Raw genomic sequence first — 26,359 nt, 5'->3', positions numbered from 1 at the left:
GCCCCATCCCCTTCTGTCCCTGAGGCAGCTCTGTGCACCCCACACAGCCTTTGCTGCCCTTTTATAGCCCCCATCGTGGGGATGGGCTCACTTCAGTGCTGCTGGCTGGGCACAGAATTGGGTGAGTGACGCACACGATGCTTCTGAGCAACCTGCAAGAGGCTCCTTCAGCTGGAAGTGCCCTCCTGGCTCCCCCCAGCCAGCTCTCATCCCCGCTCCAGGGAGCACAGCTGAGCCAAGGGGCAGCAGGCACAGCTGGTGGCAGGGGCTCAGTTATTCCAGCAAGTAAATTGAGGATACTGGAGTGACCCTGGGCAGAGCCCTGGCTCTCACCTGCCCCAGGGTGCAGCCAGGCTCTGTGCTCCCTAGTGGAATTGTACATTTTTGTACTCCCAGAGAGCTGAGCCTGCTGAGGGATAGACCAGAGTGAGACCTCAGGGTGCTGCACATTAGGACTGAATATAACTCATAATGTGGTTTTGTACTAACTGAAAAACAGATGGATGCACTCACTGGCTAAGTGAATTGAGGATCAGAGTCAATTACATTCTCTCTTTTGATTTCACTCCCACTTGCACCGTGCACTTTAACATAGCCAAGTACCTGACAGGCACAGCTTCACTCTTGGGCATCATTCTCCAGCTGTAAGATCAGTATGACCATGAAGTTTCTTAAGTTAAGCTTTTTGGAATTAATTACATGCAAAATCCTCAACATGAAACATAAGAGAAATATTTCCTTGGTTCCAGAATTTAATTTGTTAATTAGACACCTCTTGTAACTGTGAGTCAGCATTTACTTGCACCAGGAATTATGAGAACTCACCCTCACTTGTAACAAAGGTGATTGTATAAAAAAAGTCCTAAATCATTACTTAAATAATAACAGCACATGTTTGAAGCTGGATTTAACTTGATTTCAAGAAAAAGTGAGAGCAGCACTTTTGTTTGTGATTCACGGGTACTAGACAGCCTAGAAACAACTCTGCTGATACTCTCCCACAGACTAAGATCACGATAGCAGTGATCTGAGCATCCATCTGTGCTGGCTGTAAACCACTGCCATGCCATGGTGTTTGATGGATATGGTAAATATGATCTCCAAGTGCAGCACAAGCTTGCTTTAGCATGACTAGGCTTTTAAAAATTAGTTGGACTGTATTTGCTCAAGTCCAGAATAGGTTGCTTGAATGTAAATTCCAAAGTCAACAGTCTACAGAAGATCAAGCTGGGAAAAAATGAAAAACATGTCCAGCATAGATTACAGACCAAAAAAAGGCGACACCTAGAGCCATAAAGATGACAAATTCTGTAAGAGCCCTGTTCAAGTAGGCACAGAAAGAAACTGAATTTCTGGATTAGCACAGCATTTGTAGGGAAACATCGGTGAAGAGTGAAAGAATCAGATTAAATAACCAGCTAACTAATACCAGCATGACTAAATCAGGAAAGAAGAAAAGTTTGACTATAACATGTATTTCTGACCAAGGGTGCTTCAAGAACCTGCGTGTCTGAGCCCCACAGGTGTGTGTCTGAGTGGGGCAGAGACAGGAGAGCAGCAAGAGAGCCCAGCCCAGTGCCACAGACAGGCTCTGCAGGGGCAGCAGCTCGGTGCTGGCAGGTCCTCTGATGTGTCCAAGCCAGGGACAAATCTCCAGAGTGTCTCGGGAATCTGTGTGTGATGCTAATTCAGTCCAAATTTCTAAAGCTGTTAGAAAAGTGCCATTCATGTTCCTTGCACAGCAAATGGGGAGAGGAGCTTATTAAGGTCGCTACTCACATTCCTTCTTTATTCTTTGCTATAAAAGGCTGATAATGGAGGAAGGCAGACAGGAAAGCACGAAGTATCAAAGGGCTATTATTATCAGAAAGAAGCACAAACTCACAATATCTGTGTATTGCTGATTCCCAAGATGATGTTTATTTCCTTTAGAAACACGCAAAAAAACACCTATGAACTACTCAAGCTGGGGAGAACAGCCAAGTCTCAAAAGTCTCTTAAAAAACTAAATGGCAAAAGGAATTTTGGCAATTGGCATCACTCAAACCACTTCTAGATGTGCGTCAAACCAAGGTGGGCATCTTGGTGCATGAACATTCAAGGGGATGCAAGAGCCCATGGATTAAAAGGAAAAAAAAAGTTGTTTACAAAGCAATGTGTGGAATTCACATTCATCAGAGAAAGAGGCACTTGTCTATCTATGGCTGATCAAATACAAAGTAAGAAAAGCCTTGCATAACCTTCAGTGAAAGGACAATGGTATTGACCTCTATTTTTAGCACCTGAGAAAAGATGGAGTAACATCTTAAATTAGCTCACCAATGAAGAGCAGAAAAACAGTAAGTGGAAAAGGTCCCTGTGGCAAATATGGCCTTACAACTATCATGTCTTCAAAATCATTGCTCTAGTGCTGGAAATGAGGGTTTTGTTTTGTTGTACCTACTAGCAAAAGCCACTCAATCTACACTACAAACTACAGCTGCTGGGGCAAAGATAAAGGTCAGTGGGATGAGAACATAAATCACAAACCTCAAAGAAGAAGAAGACATTTATTCATTGTTCCAGTTTTGCATACACTTTCCTGGCAGAGAGACAGTTTGTGCAACTGCAATTTCACATATTGAAAGGCCCAGGGATAAAAGATTAATGTATATAAATACACAGATATCTGTACCCACAGAAAAGTTACTCTTACCTCAATAAAATTTGAGCTTGAAAAGTCAACCTTAGTTTAAAAAAAGAACTGAAGGGAGCTTCCCAAATGAGGCAGCAAATTGGAAGCAAAAGTGTTAAGAAAACATTGTGAAATTACGCTTACATCAACCAGTCCATTAATTTCAAGCAATAAATTGTTTTTCTGTGTTAATAAAGCACCAATGTTGGACAATCCTCTCACTCATTTTAAGAAAGCTACATAAAAAAAAGGTTAACCATTTGTTACACTTAGAGAACTAAGGTTTACATTCAGCAAATTTATTTCCAAGACCCTGTGAAGCATTTATCTGTATCATCTCTGATTAAGACCTCATGTGATGCAAAATTTAAGGACAAGAAGATGAGAGCCCCAAACAATGCACTTTTCAGGGTATTCACTTTATATGTGACATAGTCTTCAAATTTAAAGAATAATAGGGACGTTTCAGTCATTCTCACGCTAAACATGGCTAGGTCAGAAAAAGTGGACACAGGACTTTTCAAGTCTTAAATTATAACCTAGCATTTGGAAAAGTGCCTTTGGTGACAGAAGAACCTAAAGAAGCCCATGTAAGAATATTTGAATTTGCATTTGTCCTTGCAGGAATTGACCATTTCTAGGACAAATAAAATGCCTTTTCTTTTTCTTATTTATTTTTTGAAAATAACAGAGTTTTCCTCTATCCAATAGTACCATAGTGATTCCAGGTAGAAAAATAGGTGTTTTATTCTCACAACACCAGGGATGCAGATTGGTTTGAAAACCCAAGCAGGAGCCAGGTCTGCAACCACAGTGACACACAGGATTTGCAATTTGAATTGATTCAATATTTGACAAAAAAATGCTGAGGCAGTGAGAAAAGTCACCACCAGTCACAAAAGGACAGCAACAGGGTGCCAAACTCTTGGTGTTGGTGGGATAAAACTGCTTTGGGTCTTTTCAATAATGCAATATTTAACCTTCTCTGAACTAAAGGCAATGGTGCAGAGCCAGTGGAGTCAGAAAGGAAGGTCAAGAACCAACACAGCTCCTGCCACACAACAAAGCTGTGAATTCCATAAGCCACCAATGAAAAAGATGGGTTAAACTCGAGGAACCCATCTCTGTCAAGTGACTGATAAAACTAATGGACCTAAAAATTTTGGTAAAGGAACCCTCAGTGTGCCAGAAGTGAAAGACACGTTCAGGAAAAGGCAATTTGCACAGATATTTGCACAAATACTGTGGTATGTTTGTAAAGATCTGATATCCTATTTCTATTGCAGACAAGACTCTGGGCTGGCCAGATGGTTGGTCTGACTCAGGAAACCTCTTCTTCAGAAAGTCTGCTAATTCAAAAAAATGTTTCAGTATGTTGCTCCAAGCCTGAATTTGGTCTGTATCTTAAGTTTGAGAGCCTGCTTTGAGACTGTTCCTTCAACAATGATTAAAATGTTTCAGAATTAAAATTTTTAATTTTTTTTTATTATTATGTCTACTTTTTCTGTGAATGAAAAATTTTTTCTATGTCAGTAACTTACTAAGGTTCTGTCCAATTTCATTCATCTGCTGCTTATCATATGTGCCCTTGTCCACAGGATGTCTAAGAGAACTTCCTTAGCATTGTTGGTTTATTTGTTTTCTACCACAGTAGTGTCTTGAACAGCTTGTGGATGATATTAAAATAAATGACTAAAAGAAAATTAAAGTTACTTTGTAATGGCATTCAACAAAGGCACATGTCTGCCCACAAGAAGAGATGCCATCACTGTGAACACATTGCTGAAAGACATTGACTGTAAAGAATAAATTGCATTACAAAACTCAAACCCTGAAATTGTTAAAACATCAAAACAGTTCAAAAACAGAAATATCTTCTAATTACTTTGCCACATACATTACTTAATTCAGTACTGTGAATAATTCACTGTTTGTACTGTTTGCCTACAGGCTAAAATACAACTGAAGATTCCCTCAAGCCTTGAAATGTAGAAAGGTGAGTATCAATGACTGCACATAACCTAAGGACTACAGGCTAAACATGCAACTAAAGATTCCCTAATGCTTTAAAACAAAGCAAACAATCACTAGCTCACCAGAAGAGAAGTCCATGGAAAGGGAGCCCAGGCACGTAACAATCTCAACAGACCTTTATTGTGAGTATTAGAATGCAGTCAACATTATTGCTATTATAAAAAACAAATCACAGAAGGAAGTATTTTGCTTCTCTCACAGAAGATTTAATCATAGTGCAGTGCTGCCTCTCTCAGAGTCTTTAGTGACAATACACTGATGCACGTGGCTACAGCTGAACACAGGAGGCTTGGCCAGTTTTCAGGAAAGGAAGACAGCTGTTTGAAGCAAACAGCAATTGAACTAGCTTTAGTTATCCCACCCACAGAGTAAGGGAAGGGAACTTCTGTCCTGAATGATTTTTCATGCTAGTTCATTTTCTCCATGTGGTCTCCAATTTTTCATTTGGGTTGTTCAGGCTGGTGCAGAATGGCTGCCAAATGCACAGTCTGCACTCGGTGCAGTGTATTTTCACCATCGTTACATGCTCTGTATTTGTTTTCCATATACAAACAGACATACACATAGTGTATAATATTTATTGCTAAAGACAGACCCCCACACCCAGTGCCCAGGACATAACAAAGGATAATAGAAACCATTACTGAAGCATTTCAAACAGCCTCTGCAAAATCCTCACCTAAAGCCATATGCAATCAGTACAACAGAAAAAAATTTGTGAGCCAATAAAATGTGAGAATAGCAATGGGTATTTCAAAAGTGATTAAGCCTCTGACTTTAATAAGCACTCCAAAATTAAGGTGCATATACTGAAACATTTTTAAGCAGTAGAGCAAAAACCTATAGTTCCAGTGTTCTAAACAATCCTGCTTGCAAATGAATGGCATCATTGCACACACCCCCTTTACACACCAGCACCTCCACAGAGCTACTAACAGGGCAAGGCAGCTGGGACAGCCTGACTGCTCTTTTGGCTGTGAAGCTCCTGCCTGCAGTCCTGCCCATTCTCCACTTACTGATTTTTATACCAAGCTCCAGTTCAGTTCAGGAACTGTTTTGTGCCTTTAGAGTTCCAGTGAAGAAAAATTGTTACAGCTTCCTTTTAAATACAAAGGAAAAATAGTGTAGTTTACAACATCAAATAGTTTTATAATTTCACTGAAATGTTTGAATGACTCCTTTGCATCCCAGCGCTCAGTTTGGTAAGGAGTGCTGGAGCCCAGCAGTGCCAGAGGGGTTTTGCTGTAATATTAATTCAAGTCTAGTTAAGTTAGAAGCCAGATGGGAGTAGAGGAAGATCACCAATTGCACAAGACAGAAGAGGCTTACTTAAGAAAGGCATCAAAAACACCTGGAAATTTTGATAATGGTGCACACACTCCAACTGTACACAAGTCCCAGGATGCTCTGGAGGCTGTGGACAGACAAGCCAAAGAGGCCTTTCCCCATGAGCTGCTTCCCACAGCAGCCAGGAAGAACTGGGCATGAAAACAAAGGAGTGACACCCTCCAGGCACCTCAGAAGCCAGAGTGCAGACAGCTGAAGAACAAAAGAAGAAAAAGATGCAAGCTGCAGAATGAATAGATGAGCACATTAGAAGGTCAGAGATAAAATTAAGAGAGAGAGGTGGCTGTCAGCCATACAAGATTACTGCACCCATGGAAGAACAGTTTCAATTCTTTGCCACCCAGCAAATACAGGAAATCCATCAGAAAATTGCAACCCATCTTTGTCTATTTGAGAGAAAATGACAGGCTTCTACCACTGTAAACCACTCCACAGCTGAACAAAGATCTATGCATCTAAGGCCAGAATATCCAAAATATGGGCACTATTTAACCTACAGCTACCCAAGAAAAGGGTTAACAGGAAGCATCTTCCAACCCATTCCCTGCAATACGACCTGAAGTATGTCCATTTTGTAACCAGAACGTGGCAGTCCCATCACATCATACCAGATCACAGCACCAACACCACACTTCATTTATGACTGCAGTACTGCTGTCCTGACATCACTGCAACTGAAACACAATTCCTGATGTAGATGCCCCTGGTATGGTCACAAGTAGGAGCAGGCTTTGAAATGAAATCACCCTGATATCTCCATTAAAAAAAACTAACAGGCAAACCCCTAACTAAAGCTCAGACAAAAAGCTGGGCATTGAAAGGCTCCAAAAGTTTGCCATTTAGCTCTGTGAAATCACAAGAGACTTCTGTAAAATGGCATTTCTCTTTTGTCTAATACTATTTAGAACTCCTATTCAGTGACAGAAGGCTTCAAATTTAAATATTTTGCCTTTCTGTGCACACATATCAAACAGTCCTTACATTGCCATATACTATTTTTTCCTCAGAGAGGGTCTGTCCCCTTCATCAAACAATGCAGTCACAATTCACACCCCAATAAATGATATTGCAAGTAGACTGAGTGTACATCCCTGGCTTATTTAGAGAGGAAGCAAGAAGATAGATGGAAAATTATGCCTACAGGAATAAGATTCTCTTGATCAAGGCCAACTAGGAAGAAATACTGGTAAGAGCCAGATCACACTGGGGTTGACTGGTACATGAGCAAAGCAATCAACTGTAAGCTACATTTTGTGCAAAACACTTAGCATTTTTATGGCACTTGACTTGTGTTTAAAAGAAAAACCTCAAAAGCATCCCAAACCTTTGAATACTTGAGAAGCTGGGGTCAGAAACTAATGTCCACATGTTACAGACCAGCACCATGACTTGAGAAAGCAAACTCAGACAAGTTTGTGAAACACTGGAGCAGGACACGATGTATCATACATAGCATGGTCCATACGGACACTGAGATTGTATTTCTTAGAAGATATGAATGATTGCAGGAGAGTTTTTATAATACATGACTACACAATGAACATTAAAAAAAATACTGAACAGATTGTTTTGCAAGCACAGTCCATCCTGAACAAGGCAGGATCTTGAGGGGTAAAATTACATATTTGTGTAAATTAAGAGGCCATTACACATACAAACAGAAGACACATTAAAGCTGCAAGGGCAACTTCAACTTTGACCTTAGGATTTCCTTTTCAGGATACCATTCCTCCACCTCTGTAGTAAGAATAAAACCTCTGTCCTCCCCCCCTGAACTTTCCAAGTCCATCTCCACCTTCAGTAACATTTACAATTATATTACATCACACACATGCACACACATTGCATAATATTGCTACAGTGTATGCTGTATAAATTCTGTAAATACACTCCACTTTGTTTCAAAGTAATTCATCTGGATTTACACTTCTCTTATACAGTACACACAGTACCACATTCAAGGATATGCAGCAAGTGAATAGTCTATAAAAAGTCTCACATATCCAAAAGCAAGTAGGTCACTCAACTATTCATGTTTGAAGCAGTTATTTATGCATCATCTATATCACACAGAGTATTTATTAACAGTTGCTACAAAATGTCAACAACTCCACAGCTCTAATGTTCTTTCTGAATTATGGAGTTGCCAACCATTCCATAATTCCATGTTTTCATGCATCTCTCTGATGTCTCCTACAAGCTTGATGCGGGAAGACTTTTTAAGTAGCAACTGCTCTGTAACAGGGGTTTACATTTTGCTTTGGCCACCAGGAGTGATAACTCACTTCAGGTATAACAGACAGAGAGGAAAGGTCAGGGTAGGTTTACTTTAGCAATGAACCAGCCACGCTGCTTTCTTTCTCAATAATGGTTTTATCATGAAAGTTCAATGCATTGGTTGCAAAGTCTTTCCCAGATAATCCATCTTTGGCACATTTTTCAGTTGTATGCAACCTTAAAAGGCATTCCAAGATTTTTTGATGGTCTGTACATAATAACAATCACTTCTTTTTTACATTTGTATGTAGATCAGGAAGAAAAGTGGAAAATGTAGAGTATGCAGAATAGTTTTAATAAACAGTTTTACATACAGTACCTTACATATAGAACAGTGTGTTTGCAAATTTAAATAATTTTTGAATGTACAGTGGCTTGTACTCTTATCAAAAGGTAAATTCAAGTTTACTGTCTATCGGTTCTAAAATGCATTTATACAGATAACTAGAACTGATAAACAGACATGAGGCATAAAATGTTCAAGTATCTTAATGTCCTCAGTTAAATAGCCTCCTTTTAACAGTCATATTTTACAAATTTCAAAACCTGTACATACATTATTTTCAATTTTAGAAACTGCTTGTTAAAAGGTAATATGAACCACCAGTTCTTGTAGTCTATGGTAATAAAACTAGACATGTGTAGGTAGAAATGTGTATGGCATGTATACATGTACACATAGCTATACACATATACACACACACAGACACGGATGGAGCACTGGGTACAGCGGCAACTGATCAGCACAGGAAATGTCCTGGGCTCAACATCCAGCAAGAGCTAACAGAGCAGGTAGGTTGCCTTTGGTTTCATGACATTTCATTCACTGAAGCTGAAAAATTTTACAAAAACAACTTGGATAAGGTATCTTGTGATTTTTGCCTCTTATGGTTTAGAATTTCCACAGCCACAGACACTTGCTGCTCTTGTCATGCCTCATCCCCACTGAGGATGGTGAAATTTTCAGAGGGCCAACATCAGAATAGAGCTACCCAGGACAAAAATTGTACCTTGATTCCTGAACACTGCTGTAGAATGGTTTAGAATTTCCACAGCCACAGACAGTTTTGCTGCTCTTGTCATGCCTCATCCCCACTGAGGATGGTGAAATTTTCAGAGGGCCAACATCAGAATAGAGCTACCCAGGACAAAAATTGTACCTTGATTCCTGAACACTGCTGTAGAACATAAAAAAATATAAACTAGATACAATTTTGGATGGACTGCTGGCACCAAGTCGGACTTTGGAAAAAACCTTCGCCCAAGTCATAATTAAACTCTCATCCCAGTGATTTTAATATTATTTGGCACATTTGACCACTATTTTCCACTTCTGTTTTAAAGGAGCCTAGGGGTGCTGCTCTAGGGATTTCTATTTTAAAAAATACTTTAAAAGGGAGACCATGACAAGTAATTTTTTTCAAAAATCAAAGCTAGTATGTTTGTTTTCCTGAACACTCGTAGGAGAAAGAAATAATCTAAAAACCTTCCTTGTAGAGAAGATACAGCTCTCAGTGTATCTATCTTTCACTAGCAAGATAAGAGGATTGCATTTTTAGTCAGCTGAATTCTGCTAATTTAGAAATGTTTGCCAAGGGTTTCAAAATAGTAGCACTGCTCTTCAAAGAGTTTTTGTTTGTTGAATTTTTTTGTATCTGGGGATTTACTTGTTCAACATGTTAAAATCCTAAGAAATTGACATTTCTCAGTATATTATATATAATTTTGAAGCTCGGACATTGAATATTCATATTTTTAATAAAACAGATTCCTGACTCTAAACTTCCTCTCTTCTTTCTAAAGCTTCAGCCTATTAATGTAATCAGCAAAGAACCACATAAATGCTCAGCTTTTTGCTGTCTTCCTGTCAGTCTTGTGGCTAATAAGAAAATTCATTGTAAAGAACCTATTTTTACTTCTATATTCTTCCTTTTGTCATACAGAGCAAAGTGTTGCTATTTGCTGTACTTTTCCCATGTCGATTAAGAGCTGTTTGATACGTCGCTTGAGCTGAGGCAGTCTTGCCAGAGGATCTGGTGGTTCCAGTTCTCCAGTGAAATCAAGCCAGCTTTCTAAAACTACAGAAAGGAAAGGAAGAAGTTGATTAGAGTAACTCTTTGGAAAACAGTTTCCATAAAAATTAAACTTTTCTTTCTTAGTTTGTCTTTCAAAAAAAGGGAAAATACACTGAGGCTGTGATTTTCATTCAATAGAAGAAATTTTGTTAGGGAAAGACTAATTCTGTACTTCTATTGAACAAACCAATCTTCTGATTTGATTGTTGCTGTAAAAAGGTATCTGGGACTAAATTTTACCCTTGGCTCACAATTTACCCTATCCACACATAAAAGCAACTTCAGTTCAGGGTACTCTGACAGTTCTGAAACAGAAAATGCAACCCTTAAAAACAAGGCTTGCTTCTGCCACTTTAACAGGCTCCTGTGGACAAGGTCCAGATTACAGAATGGTTTTTCCAATCTTCAACAAATGTTTTCAAGGAATTTCTCCGCTTGTAGAAACAGAGAAGTGAAAAGGTCAACCCTATCAGTTTAGAAACAGTGTGTCTAGGAAAAGCAGGGATACTGGAAGTAAAACTGCAAATAGAAATAAGACAACTTTATTTGTTAAAAGATTAATTAAGCAGTCCTAGGATTAGACTACAAGCTCCCTTAATTACTAGTTTCTATGACTGGCAGGTCACAGACACTTATGTGGTACAATATTCTCATACAATGTAATTTCATTCAAGTTTTCCCATGAAGATTGAATTGTCTTCGTGAGACCACTTACTTACTACTAAGAAAAAAAAACAAAGTTGAAGGCACAATAAACACCTTTTTTTCCCCCCTACATATAGTCAATTACTACAACAATCAGGTAAAAACCACTCCAGGTGTAAAAAAAGCCATCAACTTTAGGATTCCTACCTGGACAAAGACTAGACAAGTTATCTAAGCTTTCTGAAGTCTGAGCCTGAGCTCAGGGGTTCTGAGTGCCTAATCTACTTTAATGGCATTGAAAAAACTTGAGGAAGGGTGTGGGTATATCAAGGGTACAAGCTTTGCTTATAATTCTGGGACCCAAATTTGAACAGAATACTTAAAAATCCATCCTCAGTGCCTCAGATCACTTTGAACACATTAGTTAAGAGAGATGCTGCTACAGGTACATTAACAAGTAATCTGGCAATGCAGTTACCATCAACTTCTTTTTCAATCAGGTCCATTCTGCTGGTGACTTCGTTTTGTACATTCTCTATATGGGTGAGGAGATTTAGCTGCCATTGAAGATGTGTGTCCACTTGTTCTTCTGAGCCTTTTCTTTCATTACAAACAAACACAGTGTTTCCTTCAGCAGAATTCTTCATAGGAGCAACAGAAAGAAAAAAATTGCCATTTAAGATTTTTTTTTTCTTTGTTTTAACTTCTGGTGTTGATTTCAACATTTGAGTCACATGATAAACTCTGCTGGCTTAGAATTGTACTTCTATATACAAGACAAAAAACTTACTCGGAAAGCCACATTCTATGACACATCAATATACTAAACAAAATCAGAATCCACACAAGTAAGCATCTATACCTTTTGCATCATTTCCCTAACACTGAAGTTTATCAGTTCAAATACTTTCTTCAATGCAGTAGGACGGATTGTACTTCTGTGCCCTTTTTATATAAAAAGCAACTTAAATCATAAAGTGCTGAACTGCCTGGGTCTACTGCCACCAAAAATGTGCAAAATCCTAAGGTTTGTTTCCATGGAAAACTCTCTAAAATGCAGAAGTATCTAACATGACAACAGTCACTATTTTGCACAAATAAGCTGGACATCCTATTTCACAGAATCCCAGAATGGGTCAGCTTGGAAGGGACCTCAGTGGACCACCTGGTCCCAGAGGGTCATCCCAGGGCACATGGCACAGGATTGTGTCCAGATGGTTCTGGAGTACCTCCAGTGAGGGGAGAGACTTCACATCCTCCCTGAGAAATCTGTTCTGTTTGCTGATTAAGACAAAAAACTTCTATTCCTACCTGCTACTACCCCACCTAGCTTCCAGGCACAAGTCTGGGGCAGAACTGAACATATTTGGGGACAGTTACAGTAACATGTGGAGTTATGCAAACATAGTATCTGAGCAAGATTGACTTCTTCAATATAATTAGTACCTTCACAGCATGCCAGAGATAAGACACGAGCTCCTAATCTTTCTATATTTGATGTTTCAGCTACTGAGTGGAAATAGATCAGATTTAATGAGTTAAAAATACTCAGCATCTCAGGTAATTAGGAGGATTAACAGCTTCCATTTTATATCCACTATGACTTCATATCCAGTGAAGTTCTTTCACTATTGAAGATTTTAAGGACTAGATTGCCAGATAGATGTGCTCACCCAGTGTCAGTTCATGTCAAATGCCAGAGCAAAGAATGACTTTAATTGTATTAATACACTTCTCTGAAGAGCTCAGCTAATTTTCCACATCACATAAGAAAAAAATGGTGTTAGCTCTGTTACTAAAATATTTCTCTCTCTAGTCAAATATAGGAAGAGTGAGAAGAGATGTAAAGAAGAAAATAGGAACTGAAGGATTTTAAGTTACAACTTAAGCAAAAAACCCCAACTTTCATTTTAAGACTTAAAATCAATTAAAAAACACCAACCAGACAAATAAAACTCTGACTGACCTGCAGGCAGCTTTATTAGCAACTCAGATGTGACAAGCATTGTTAATATTCGTAATGTTCATTAAAGGAGTTAAAATTATGTATCAGATATAGATTTTATTTGAAAGGTATCAGAGTTTTGATGCCTTTATGGTATTTAAAATCCCTTCTCTGAAGGGATTTTCAGTGTTTTCAGTGATCAAACTTTTCGTAATCTTATGAATATGAATAATATTTCCAATATAAGTAAGAAATTATCTATTCCTTACAATTTTCAGATCCTCTCCAAAACTACAAGAATGCCATTTTTCCCTTGCTGTAAAATGATCCAAGTCCATAATTCTAAAAACAAAATCATCTTTCAGCCTGTTTCAGCAAGACAGAGGGAATTTCAAAGGTAAGGAACTGAATATCTAAATAGTATCATAAATGTGGGCTTTTTTCCTTCTAATGACCTCTATATTTATTCAAATGGCTTCTTGAAAAAAACCCATAAAATCCAACAGGTTCTCCTCTAACCTATGAGATCAATGTAGGTCATTAGGCAGGGATGGCAGGAGAAGAGTTAGGATACAGCTCATGGACAAGAAATAACAGGAAGTTCAGGTGGGGAAGTCTTGTGCTTTCAGAAGCAAAACCAAGGAAACTAAGTACAATTTTAAAGTTAACACACAGCCCAAAAAAGGACTTGAAAACAGTTGATCCAAGGACTGTTTGTAAGAGAAATGGAAGTATGTAACAGAACTGCAGATCAGGGTAAGACAAAACAGTATGGAAAACCAGAATATTAAAAGGCTCTGAAGAATGCTAGAAAGGAAAATTCAAAGCACCAACCAAACTTTGACAAGGAAAGGAGAAAAGGCATCTTAGAGAGAAGTCAGGATCATTTAAAATTGATCCTTCAATGTCAGTTTTAAGGTAAGTGCAGACAGGTTTATGGAGAAACTGAGGAGACCTTTTCCATGACTATTATATTGAGGCAGAAGGGCTTATTTTAGTATCAAGGCTGACTACTGATAAGGTGATCAAGGTTTCTCCAAAGGAAAGAACACTATTAAACCAAGAAGAGATCTGTTGAGGACAGTGTCAAACAGAGAGCACCTAGGTTTTTAGATATATGCTTTAATCTCTGAAGGAAATATTAGTTTTAACTGCTTATGTACATTTTCCTTTAATTCTAAATATCTTTATACTATTTATACTGTTTACAATGATGATTTAAGCTGCTGTTGGAAGGTAAAAGTATTTGACACTGCTGCATGTCTCCTTCCTATAAACCTGAAAATAGCTGTGTGATGTAGCAAATTTAGCACAGAAACAGGTATTTTTAATTAGACTGAGCCTAAAATTCCCCATTCAGACTATAGAGCTTACATGCCACATTTAGAACTAAAATTCAAGAGAAAAAAGATGCAGCATACTCATTTCTTCCACACCACAAACTGTACTTCCAAAGGGGAATGAGTTGGATGATTTATCCTCATACAGCTGGTATTGTAAAAAAACAGAAAGGTTTGGTTCTCTTTGGTTTTTGCTCTGAGAACTGTTCACTAAAACCAGATTAACAAGTTTCAGACCTTTTCCATCAAATAATGGATTCAAACCATTAATGTAAAAATGAGAAAGATATTTAAACAGCAAAATATAATCCTGACTAAAAATGTTTCACTAGAAGAAATATGCAATATAGAAGACTGAAAAGCAGTTGCACATGAGGTGAAATTAGTTGGTCAGTAAATCATTACATGTGGATAGTATTCCAGGCAGCACTGCTATTAAAAGAAGAATACAGTACAATAATAAACACTATTAAAAAAAGCCTTGGTTTAAAAAACAACAACCAAAACCTCCTAACACATGTAGATAACCAAACTGAGAGAAAAAGGGAAACTCGTCCCATTTTCCTCACCTTGTAAAAACCATGTAAATTCTGTTCCAAGACCCTGCATTTTAAGAATGGAGTTTCCTTTCTCTCAAAACATTGGATTGAGAATGATTTTTTAGCATAGGCAATACCTTAAACCATACCTTCTATTTCATATACCAGCTGAAATGAACATACTTCACCTGGAACAATTTCAGTGATCCAAGTTTGCTTCCAGTGATTTCTGCAGACTTGTTTGATAAATATGTTGAATTACAGCAATGAAGATTTTTAAATACCTGTATGTGCTTCAGTTTTATCAGACTGAACATATTTTTCCAAATAAAATTTCCCAGATGAAGAATGATACTTACCTGCTCATTCATGCCACCATCTTTAAAAGAATATTGTAAACAGTTTTTATTCTCTGTGTGATATTCCTGATCTTCCTCAAAGCTACTTGTGTCTTCATCATCTGAGCTCATAGGGTCAGTGACTGCTTTGTAATCATGACAAAAATTCTGTGGTTTTTGGTAACTGTGCTCACTTGTGATGTATGTTTCTTCCATCTTCTGGGGTATACTGGGTGGCTCTTTATGGTTTTGACTATGACATGTCCTTTCAGCTGGATTAACAGCATCCTGCAAAGTCACTAACTTTTTCTCTACCCCAACAGTTCTTTGTTCTTGTTCTTTTCTCATCCCTGAATAAGCCCAGAGGTGAAGGTCTGGGTGATGCTTATTTCTGCAATGAACAGGAGGAAAAAAAGCAAGTTATAGAGAGCTTAGTGCACTTAGAGGACTGAACTATTAAGCGTCCAATTCTCCTAGATATTAACTACTGAAAAGCACCATTATCAAAAATGAAATATTCCTAGGTCATTCATCAATTTAAAATAAATCTACAATGTCCCTTTAACACAAAATTGACCCAAAAAAAATCACCAATAATCCCAACAGACCAGATCTGCTTGGGTGCTGAACACCTAGCTCCTGCTGACGCTGAGGATACTGCACATCTTGCACATGAATTATTTAAAATATTATAGAAGAAAGAATTTCAATGTGAGAGAAAAATGCAAATGGAATAATGGTAGTCTTTGCTACCTGAATAAATACAGCAGGAAATCAAACCCTGGAATGATACCTACTTCAGTATCCCAATCTTCAGCTGCAGTCCATGCAGTATTTCAGTTACCCCATACACATCTGCCAGTAGGTGATGGGTTGACACGATCTTTTTGGCATTAAGATGAGAGTAGTTCTCTTTCAAGAATGATAATCCACACATATGTCCATTGTTTAGCCAGTCTTTGTCATAGAGATATTTGGCACTCCACCTCTGTCCTGGGGTAAGCAATAAAGAAATTGAGGGACATCTAAAGCCACAGCAGAATTATGTTTACAACTAGAGTGCTATATTTATGTGTTGTACTTGCCTAAATATCTCCTAACATCCATGAAAGGATGACTCAGGATTTTGCTATTAATATATATTAATTTAGTTTTTGTGGATTAAGAAGAAAGTCAAAACTTATGAGAAAGAAAATCAGCCTGAAACCTCAAGACCCCTCTAAATGGCATTTGAAATTAAAATCTAATCACCTTTACAATCAAACTATATGATATTAACATCTATGCTGTTATCAAAATAAAAATCACCAAAAAAATTATTGATTTTTTATTTATCTAAGTAGTTCAACTTCCTTTTTTTTTTTTTTTAAGGAAAGCCTAAGTTACCAAGAGAAATATTAGAGTGAATTTTATATGGACATATCCAAAACACCCAGTTTGTTTCTAAAAGACAAATGTTTTCCTTCAATACCGAAGTCAATATCTATTTATTAGAAGCCAAGAAAAGGCTTGAGGAAAAGCAGATATTTCAAGGTTATCTGACAGCAAAGCTCTTATACTCCCCTTTGAGGTGCCTTTCACCAGACTTGTAATGAGGGTATTGATGTATGTGGGCTCTCAGCTCTCCCCTGCTATGCCTTAACCCAACAGGCAGGAATGAGTATTTAGCTAAGGCTTCTACAGTAGCTAAATAACTACTAAAAAACCCAAACAAATAATAAAAATAAACCCATAAAATTAAACAAAACCAAAATACCCACCCAAAACTAGAAATGCAAAATGCTAATTATCGCAATGTTATTGTTTACAACAAGGCACCCAGACAGACTGACAGTATCTTACACTCGATTTCAAATCATACTAGCATCATAGACAGAACAAAGAATGGGTTGATGGAAGCCCTTCATACCTTTCAGGAGAATACCCTGTCTATCTCCTTTTTGCCCATTATCCCAATACACTTTAAAATACTGACATTGAGAATGACTTTTTTCTCCTGACATAGAAAGAAAAGAAGTAATGGTTAGGAAGGGAGAGAAGATAAAAATTAGGGACACAGACTCTGCATTGCAGGGGAAAACAAGTACCTAACACAGTGCAGGGAAAGAGCACAAGACAAATTAGCTGGGTTTAGTAAGAAAAAGCTGAGCTGCTCAGGAGACACCACACAGAACTATCAGACAAGACTCTCTACCACCAGTTTTGATTCACACTGGGACATATTGAACCAGCTCTACTTTCCTAATATTTAATCTCAAAAATAGCTAATAAAATCTCTGCAAACAATTTTCATACTTCACTTCTTAAATATAGAATGACAGTAAATTTGAGGTTGTAGTCTCATTGCCCTTTTGAAACAGCTGGAGTGCTGGATATTTCACCAGATGACAAGTATGTGCATTTTTATCAATTGTCAGAAGAAAATAAAAAAACTTACATCCAAATTTTTATTTTTTCTCCAAATAACAGTTAAGAAAAATGGGTTTATCACAGAATAATTTTTAAATCAGCATCTTCCTAATCAAATGTATTCAGTTTGAAAGTAAATAGTTTTCCTAGTTCTTACGAATTTGACCTAACTATCTGAAGTTCAACATATGCTGTGTGCACTATTGTTTACTACAAGATGGAATAGATTTTTCTGCATTTTAAATATTCAGTTCCACACTTTTACACAGTTCTGGACAAATGTAAACGTTTTAAAATTGCAATTACTAGTAAATGCCATTCACAGTATGTTTGAGTGTACTGTGGTACTGAGTCCTTTTCCTCTAGGAAAATATTTCAATGAACAAATGTGATTCCAAGTATTGGCAAAACAGATCCCTGAACAAAAATGATTTCTTTAGAAAGGCTTTCTAAACTACACTGACATAAAAAATTCCTCCCACTGACTGGGAGGAATTAAGTTTCAACAAGTAAAACAATGGTAACTGAGTTCATGGGTAAGATTTAGCATAGCTGACCATAATGTTACTAACACAAAAGTAAGTTTCTGCTCAGAGCCAAACTTAGAATCACTTGCCCCAAAGAAGCATCACACATAACATAAAACAGACAAAGCTTGAACAATTTAAGCAAATTCATAACATCTTTGCTCAAAAATCCCAAGCAGGGCTGCAGATAAAGGTGGTTTATCCATACCTGGTGGATCTCTGCAGATGTAACAGATGTATTGCTCTGGAATGCTGTCCTCCAACAGTCCCATGCATACACTGTGCTGCCAACACAAGCATTCTTCACACTGATGTCAGAAAAAAAACAACAACAAAAGCAAAAACTAAAACTGAGACAAGTAGATGCAAAAACCCAGGAGCTACTTCTTGAGTCATCAAAATGCAGAGAACAGAACTTTAATTTAAATAGCTGGTTTGAGCAAGATTATTTTAGTTGGGCAATTTGTGTTTGGGTAGACAAAGACACCAAGCTAAAAAAAGAGCTCTAGATCTGAAAGTTACCTCAACCACAAACTCCAGACTGGAGGAAAAAAAAAGCAACTGAAGATGTAATATGAAATAGTATTTTATTACAACATTCAGTATTTTAGCACCTACATATTTAGTAGTGAAACATAAGACAGGAGTATAATATTATAGTAAAGTAGAAAGATAATGTAATACATTACAGCATAACAGTGAAAAGTAGAAAACTCTTCAGTTTAATTATTTATATTTACAAAGCATCTCTCCAGTGCGCTAGAAAGATGTGCTTTTAATATCGCACCAATGGAAAATCTAAAAGAAAAAGAAAATTAAGAGAAAATGAAAGAGGAGTAACAAGAGAATAGGAGAGCAAAATAGAAGTGGTAAGACATGAGAGCCTAAAAACAGCAAACTGGTTGCTCTCAGTGAAACAAGCATGAAGAGGAACAATCAGGCTGCCACTGGACTTCAAAAACACGCAGGGAACTGCCTCTTATAAAGGTACTTCCCTTTCTCAACTCTGTACTTGTCAGTATTTTAAATATCTGCTGGCTCACTGCTGAAAATCTCTCCTCTTTGCTTTGACATGCCTTTGAGCATCAACCTGTTCAAAACATGGAAGTCACCTTTCCTCCCATCCCTACAGCTACCCTGTCCCCTCTGTCTCAGAAGATTGTTACACCAGTCCATTTTTCCACATTGTTACCACAGCTGAACTGCTCAGTTCCTCCAACACAGCACAGCCTTTTAGTCTGCTCCCCGAGACAGCCTGTGTGCCCTTCATTTCCAGGGCTCTGTCAGTTCCAGAACAGTAAGTCCACTAACATATGACAGCCCTACTTTTTCCTTTAAATCTCAACTAAAGAGCTCCATACTATCAACTGGAACTGTACCACAGTAGTAGTTGAATACAAACCTGATTTTTAATGGGGTAAAAAACACAGCAGGTCATGGCCTTTTTAAAGTTGTTGACAACTGAGTTCTCTTCCTTACTGCTTTTTGCATCTGATTTAATCACTGCATTATAAATTGCTTGAGAAAAAATACTTGACATTACTCATAGATGGGAAATACTCTTCTCATTGGAGTACGAAGTAATAAGCAGCAGGAGCTGCAATCTATCCACACCTGAATGCTGTGCAGACATTGTATACTCTTCTTTCCTTTTATCTATACCAAGTCAAGATGTAAATTCTCAGCAGCTTCTAAAACCTGGTAGTCATACCCAATGTGAGAAGTGCTGTTCTAAAGATGAAACACACATCACAGTACTGACAGTATTTAGTGTCTGCACAGGAGACACGCTGCACACAGAGGAGGGACATTTACAGTGAGCAGAGAGGTTTCTACAAGTGGTACTGCAAAGCACAAGGGCCAAGCCAGGAGGGCTCGTAAAATCAGGGTGGTCTGGGGAACAGAAGTAGAATGGTTTGTGAGTGGCCAAGGATACTTTATTCCAATTTTATCAGCTGGCTATAAAGAAGGTTACCCAGCAATTTGCCCTATGTATCAAATTGCTAGAGAAACCCCTCCTACAGAAACAGCTCTGCATTCACTGAACAGAGCCAAACCAAGTGCAGAATAAAGAAATATTTTGTTTTTGTTCACTTACGTACAGCTTTCTACATAATTCCAGTCTGTGACACATCAAAAGGGCACTTTCACAAGCAAAACATTCACATGGAAAATGTAACTCCACACACCAAACTTCTTTACCTGAATCATAAAGCCATTTTCTTCATCAAGTTCACAAATGCATCTAACAATTTCATTGAGAGCATCATCTTCATCCTGAGACTCTTCAAAGTTGGTTGAATCAAAATCCTGATTGTATTCATCACCACTAAGTAACAAACTCTCTGTGGAAGAATCATCCAAGAACTCCACATCTGAAAGGTCTAATAGAAATAAATACAGGTGAAACTGTATGGAGAGACACAACAATTGAAAGAAATACAGGGAGCTTTGACAGGTAAAAATCTTAATCTGCACTAGCAAAAAAAAAAATCACTCTCAAACACACTGCTGATATATGAGATTTCAAGATGAATTCTGCAAAGTGCCTTTAATGTGCTCTCCTCAGATTCAGAGTAGCAACACTTAACCAAAGCAAGTACAATGTAGAACAGCTTGAGGAGTGTAAGCATTTTGATTTAAATAGATGAAAGATAAATCAGTCATCATATTTATAGCTACAATCCCAAACATAAACCAAATTATTTCCTTTAAAATTCTCTTTCTTAACAAATTAAACCTACAAACTGAAATCTGGTGTTCATTCAACCTACTTTCTCCACTAAGGTCAACAGACAGGATAGCTCTTGGGTACTGGTATGAAGTGTTCTTCTCTGAGAACATACTGCGCAACGTCAGGGAGCTGCCCGAGGACCGCGTTAAGGGAGACGAGCACCTGTCCAGGAATTCAACAGAACTGTCTTCATAATCTGAGTAATCTGAAATGTTGAAAGAAAAGAAGTCACTCTTAAAAAGTAAAATTTACAACAAATGTAAAAAAAAAATAATTGTGTATATATTTTACTGCAGCATTATGTTGACAAGCAAAGACTATCAATGCTGAGGTATCAGAATGATGAAACTGTAAATAAGAAATGGCAAAAGCTCTTTGTAACATTTTATTAAAAATTTTCCAGTAAGAAACATCATCAAGTTTGATAGATAAGCATCACCATCTCTCTGTACAGAGGGGCAATTCTCCTTAGAATATTATGCAGTCTTCTTTTTTCCACAATTCATCCTGCACCATCTGCTATCCTTAAGAGATGCTGCTGGTGACTCTCTTGCCTTAAGTCTACTTACAGCACTACCAGCATTGCTATCTAGGAGCAACCACAGATAACCCTGCCAGTTTAAGTGATGAAAGCTTGTCTGCACCCCTGCAGAGGAGTACAGGGAACGCAAAGAAAATTGTCTTTGGGTGTTCCCAGGCCCATGGTCAGGAGACACCAACGGGCCAAGAGGTCCTGGGATGGGCTAGGGAGCATCCCAGAAGAGTACACATACACAGGCCCAAAGGAGGAGGATGAGCAGGCAAACAACAAACACCCCTTGGCCAGGCTCCTCTCAGACCTTCCCAGCAGTGCCATCACCTCCATTGCATGAAACCCATCAGGATGTGTTACCCACAGCAGCTCTCTGGATCATCTTCTGGACTAAGGGCAGCTGCAGCCCAGGGGGCTGCCAGTGGAGGACACTATGGGATGTGGGTGAAAATAATTCTGGGTTTGTTAATGACCTTATGAAATGTTTAGGGAAGAAAATAAAGGTGGGGAAAATGGATGGACTGAAGTGATTTGGGGAAGAACAATTATGGGCAGAACATGGGAATAACAGGACGAAAAAAGCCACATATGCATAAAGTTTTGTGGTCAGTACACTTGCCTGGCCATGCCCTGCATCTAGTCTGTGCTTACACAGGTTGTAAGTTTCCCTCCTTGGAGCCATTGCAAAGTTGTCTGGATATAATCCTGGGCAACCAGGACAAGGGGGTTGGACCACTGCACCTTCAGAGGTCTCTTCCAACCTCAACTGTTCTGTCATTTTTATCAAACCTCATTTCCATCTCTCACCTGGGTAAGGGGCTCTCCATTCAGGGTTCAAGCACATGGTCTGTGTGCCAGCAAATGAGCAGCCTTGCACGTCAAAGCGTCCACGTGTCTGGGGTGCCAGCACTCAGAGAGACTGCAGTGACAACAGTGCCACCCCATGCCAGGGATCTCTGGTCACAGAGGCCCATGAGCTGATGCTACAGCTCCTGCAGCCAGACTGCTTGCGTAGATCAAGTTGGACCAGCTGATGAGCAGGTGAAATGGCCTGGGAGCAAGGGGTCAGTGGGTCTGCAAGGGTCAGCTCTGGGTGGAAGTGGCTCTAAGCAGGAGAGCTGGGGGGCTCTGGGGACCCAGGGAGTCCTGGCCAACACTGGGAGTGTGTGGGAATGCACATGGAAGTGAGACTGTCTGTACTGCAGTGGGGCTGCTGCCCCATGAGCTCATGACTGCAGGCACAGAAATTGGAAACACTGGGATCCAGAGGGGCTACTGGGCAGACAGTGTCTGAGCCCACATGCTGCAGAAATTCCCACTGTACTTACACATCTCTGTATTATCTTCTGCTCAGCCAGAGAGAGGAGCAGGATGAGGCTGTCACAGCATACACACAAGCACAGACAACATCCCATGCTTCTGCCTTCTGGTCACACAGTGGTACTGACATTTATCTTGATTGTATTCCTTTCCTCCAACAAACTATTTGTAGCACTCTCAAGAAACACATTACAAAAATATTTGGCTGTCCCTTATCACAACAACTGGAGAGACTGTCCTAGGAAAATCATGTAATTGCAAATCATTGAACAGTTAGGGCTGGAAGGGACCTTAAAGACCATTCTGTTCCCCTCCACCTTCCAGCAGAGACCAGGTTTTTCAGAGGCCCATTCAACCTGGCTTTCAACACTTCCTAGGATGGGACATCCACGACTTCTCTGGGTAACCCATTCCAGTGGCTCATCACCCCCACAGAAAAGAATTTCTTCTGAATATCTAATCTAAACTAATCTAGATCTACCCTCTTTCAGTTTAAAACTGCTACCCCTTGCCCTACCATTACATTCCCTGTTCAGGAGTCCCTCCCAGTCCTCTCTGTAAGTCTCCTGTAAGTATTAGAAGTCTGCTACAAGGTCTTTCCCCAGCATTCTCTTTTGTAGGAGAGCCTAAACAGGCTCTCAGCCTCTTCTCACAGGGGAAGTTTTCCACCCCTCTGATCATCGTGTCCTTCCTGTGGAACCAGCTGAGCATGCCCATGCCTTCAATCAGTAATTAGGAGTAGCTAATTACTACTAAATTAGTACTTCAAATATAAGCAAGTAATCAGATTACTGCACTTCCATCCTTCTGTAGGAAGCATTCCTGCTCCCACCTATCACTACAGTTTTCCTGCTATGGGTTCCATAACATCCTTCTCTCCTAGATCACCTTCCATGAAGGCACCTTCCTCTTTACTGCCTCTGTCCAAAGCACAGCATCTCCAGCATTTCCCAAGTGCATTCACTGTAGTCAGCTCAAGGAGCAGCTGAGTTGATTACTTCATGCTGAATGGCTTTCAACCTCACTGCAACAGAGCAGCAAAAATGACAGGCATTGCTACTTTCTGCTACACATGGGCTTTTTGCAATCATAAGTCATGCACACACTCAGAGCACAAAACCAGTCTCTGCTGGGGTTTTTGTTTTGTCTTAAAGCCTTGTTCAAAATTTACCTGGGGCACACAATGTACCTGCTCCCTCTTCTTCATTTGAAACAAAAGGAGAATGCCTCACGTCTTTACACTTCTGTCCACACCTGGAGTAGAGTGACCTAGTCCTGCAGAGAGTCCTGTTTCTTTTGACAGATGGGCTTTTTCAGGGTCAGACACTGGAGTCAGAATCTACTGGAGTATTTCAAATTTTTTCTCCAGTTAAAAGAGGTCCAAATTGAATATGTTTGGACTGTTAAACCCAGATTTTCACAAGATGAATTTCCAAAGAATAAAATATTCAAGTTTTACCCAAATTGCTTTTTGCATCTGGATTTAGGATTTCTATTTGTTGAGACATTGGGCATATTTTCTTCTCATATTTACAAACACAGGATAAAGCACCTAGAAACTGGAACTTAATCATGGTACCTCTGCCAAGCTTCTAAGTTTCAAGACAAGGTGGCAAAAAGACCAAAGGAATAAAAAGATGAGAAAAAGAAAGAGAAAACCCCAGCCCACAACAGACCACCTTATGACCACAAGAAGATAAAACCAAAGAACAATACTGGACACATTCCTAGCATTTATCAGTATCTTCTTGAAAATACATAGATGCCTTCTCAGTGCAAGTAAGAAGTTCCCAACGATTTTAAGTAGAATAAGCAATTGAAGTTTATAGCTTAAAATTATATTACTCCACTATAAGGATGATAAAGCACACAAAACCTACAATACTGCAATTCACACTAAAGCACGGCATGATCTGGAAGCATTTTCATGTTATAGCACAAATTCTGGACAGAGAAACACATAATCCACAAAATACAATCCCCATTTGTCAAGGCAGCAAACAAGGCTGTTATAACAGAGACACCAACCTCAATTGTGAAGGGTTAACTGTTAAAGAGGGGGTACACTGCATACAGCAAAGCACTGAAATGACTGATTTTAGTAGACACTAGACTGATTTTACTGTCCAAGCAAAATAGGTATGACATGTACACAGAGCTTCAAATGAAGAATTTAAAGAGATGAAAGCAACAAGCTTATATTTTTTAAAGAAGAAAAATAATCTGTGAAATATGTGTGCCTATCACATAGAGAGAGACAGGCTCTAAATGCAAGAAAAAAGGAAGTCCCAAGTGTGCTTTTCATATTTAATACTAAAAATTACTCTTGGACATTTCCAAAATCTTACATTCATATTGTTTACAAACAAGTTTTACTATCTAATGATAGAGATACATTGGGAGGTTTTACTTACTTTAAAAAAATCTAAATTGAACTTACCATGCTGTTTTGATTTCTTCTTTTTTTTCTTCTTCTTTTTCTGTTTTGGTTTATGATCTTTTTCCTTCTTTTCCTTTTTCTCCTTTTCTTTTTCTTTCCTTTTACCTGAAATGAACATTAAACAATTTAAAGCAGCTTAGCTGAAACAAGGCATTCAAAATCAAGTGCTCTAGTTGTGTAGTCAGATCAAAATGATTCAGTTAATTTACTTGATCTCTTGGACACACTCTTATTAATTGCTGCTGTAAGAGTTCAAAGAAATCTCATTTGACAAATAATATTTTATCATTTAAGTATTTCCAAGTAAGATATCAAGGCAGAAAAAATACAGCAAAGTACACAAAATATGTAACATCACATAAATAGCTTATAACTTCTATTTTACTTAGAGTTTATAACAAAAACATTTGGGCAAGAGAAGTAGCTTTCATAAGGGCAAAATTCCCAATTATAATGGTTACATTGTCCCACAAACACATATTAGGCCTACAGAAAGACATTTGAAGGAAATTTCACTATCAGAGTGCTGCTGTCAGCACTCTGCACTATAGAGCAGCATCCTCACAGAAAACTGATTCTGACTTAAATTTGACACAATTTTTATGCTGCAGCTCACTTTTAACCACTGTTGGTATACACATGAAGACAAGCACTTTGTCTTTGAAAGATTTTTTTGATCCTGTTAATTCTCCCTAGACATAATACATCCCACATTTTCATTCCACAATAACTTCTTAAGTTATCAGCAGTGAGGAAAGTAACAAGGAAATTAACTTGTTAGAAAACATAAGCCTCAAAGCCAGGATTGTTTCCTATACACAAACTGGAGCAGTCTTAGCTTCTTGGGGAACACAGAGACAAAGCTTCTACCTCCTGGAAAAACAAAGTAGAATAATTTCTCAATTCTTGCCAGTCACTAGTAACTTATTTTATTTTGAACACAGGATAAAAAGAGAGTCCTTTTAATCTGGATTTTATTTCATGAATTGCCAAATATTTTGCTAATAACCCTTGTTTGCTCTTCTCATCTCAAATCTGACAGCACAATAAAGTAGATAGCAGTACTCATTCTACTAAGAAAAACCCCAATCAAATGAAAAACCAGAGGCAGTGGGCCTTTCATAGATACTTTAGGAAACTCCTTGCTATGGAGCACTTACATTTTATCTTATAAATTATTCTA

The 26,359-nt window shown here is 38.4% G+C and overlaps 1 protein-coding gene across 4 annotated transcripts in view; it reads right to left on the bottom strand.

The window, feature by feature from the left end:
• Positions 1-9,372: 9,372 nt before the first annotated feature.
• The window catches only part of PHF20L1 (PHD finger protein 20 like 1), a 52,672-nt gene continuing 35,685 nt past the window's right edge, over positions 9,373-26,359 (bottom strand). For 2 of the 4 annotated variants that reach the window (XM_039715377.1, XM_039715378.1), the window contains 9 exons: positions 25,177-25,281; positions 20,925-21,089; positions 20,353-20,534; positions 18,359-18,458; positions 17,124-17,210; positions 16,012-16,207; positions 15,236-15,605; positions 11,531-11,693; positions 9,373-10,410 (listed from right to left, as the gene is read on the bottom strand). In XM_039715377.1, the coding sequence (XP_039571311.1) occupies positions 10,268-10,410; positions 11,531-11,693; positions 15,236-15,605; positions 16,012-16,207; positions 17,124-17,210; positions 18,359-18,458; positions 20,353-20,534; positions 20,925-21,089; positions 25,177-25,281 (1,511 nt within the window). In that variant the 3' untranslated portion in view covers positions 9,373-10,267. The remainder of the gene's footprint in view (positions 10,411-11,530; positions 11,694-15,235; positions 15,606-16,011; positions 16,208-17,123; positions 17,211-18,358; positions 18,459-20,352; positions 20,535-20,924; positions 21,090-25,176; positions 25,282-26,359) is intronic. The other 2 variants (XM_039715379.1, XM_039715381.1) reach the window with 1 other exon arrangement.

Source organism: Passer montanus, unplaced genomic scaffold, assembly GCF_014805655.1.
Source record: "Passer montanus isolate IOZ18808 unplaced genomic scaffold, ASM1480565v1 scaffold33, whole genome shotgun sequence".
In the NCBI taxonomy this organism is placed as follows: domain Eukaryota; kingdom Metazoa; phylum Chordata; class Aves; order Passeriformes; family Passeridae; genus Passer; species Passer montanus.
Note: the sequence above shows the minus strand (reverse complement) of the source record. Positions and strands in the feature narration are given on the sequence as shown.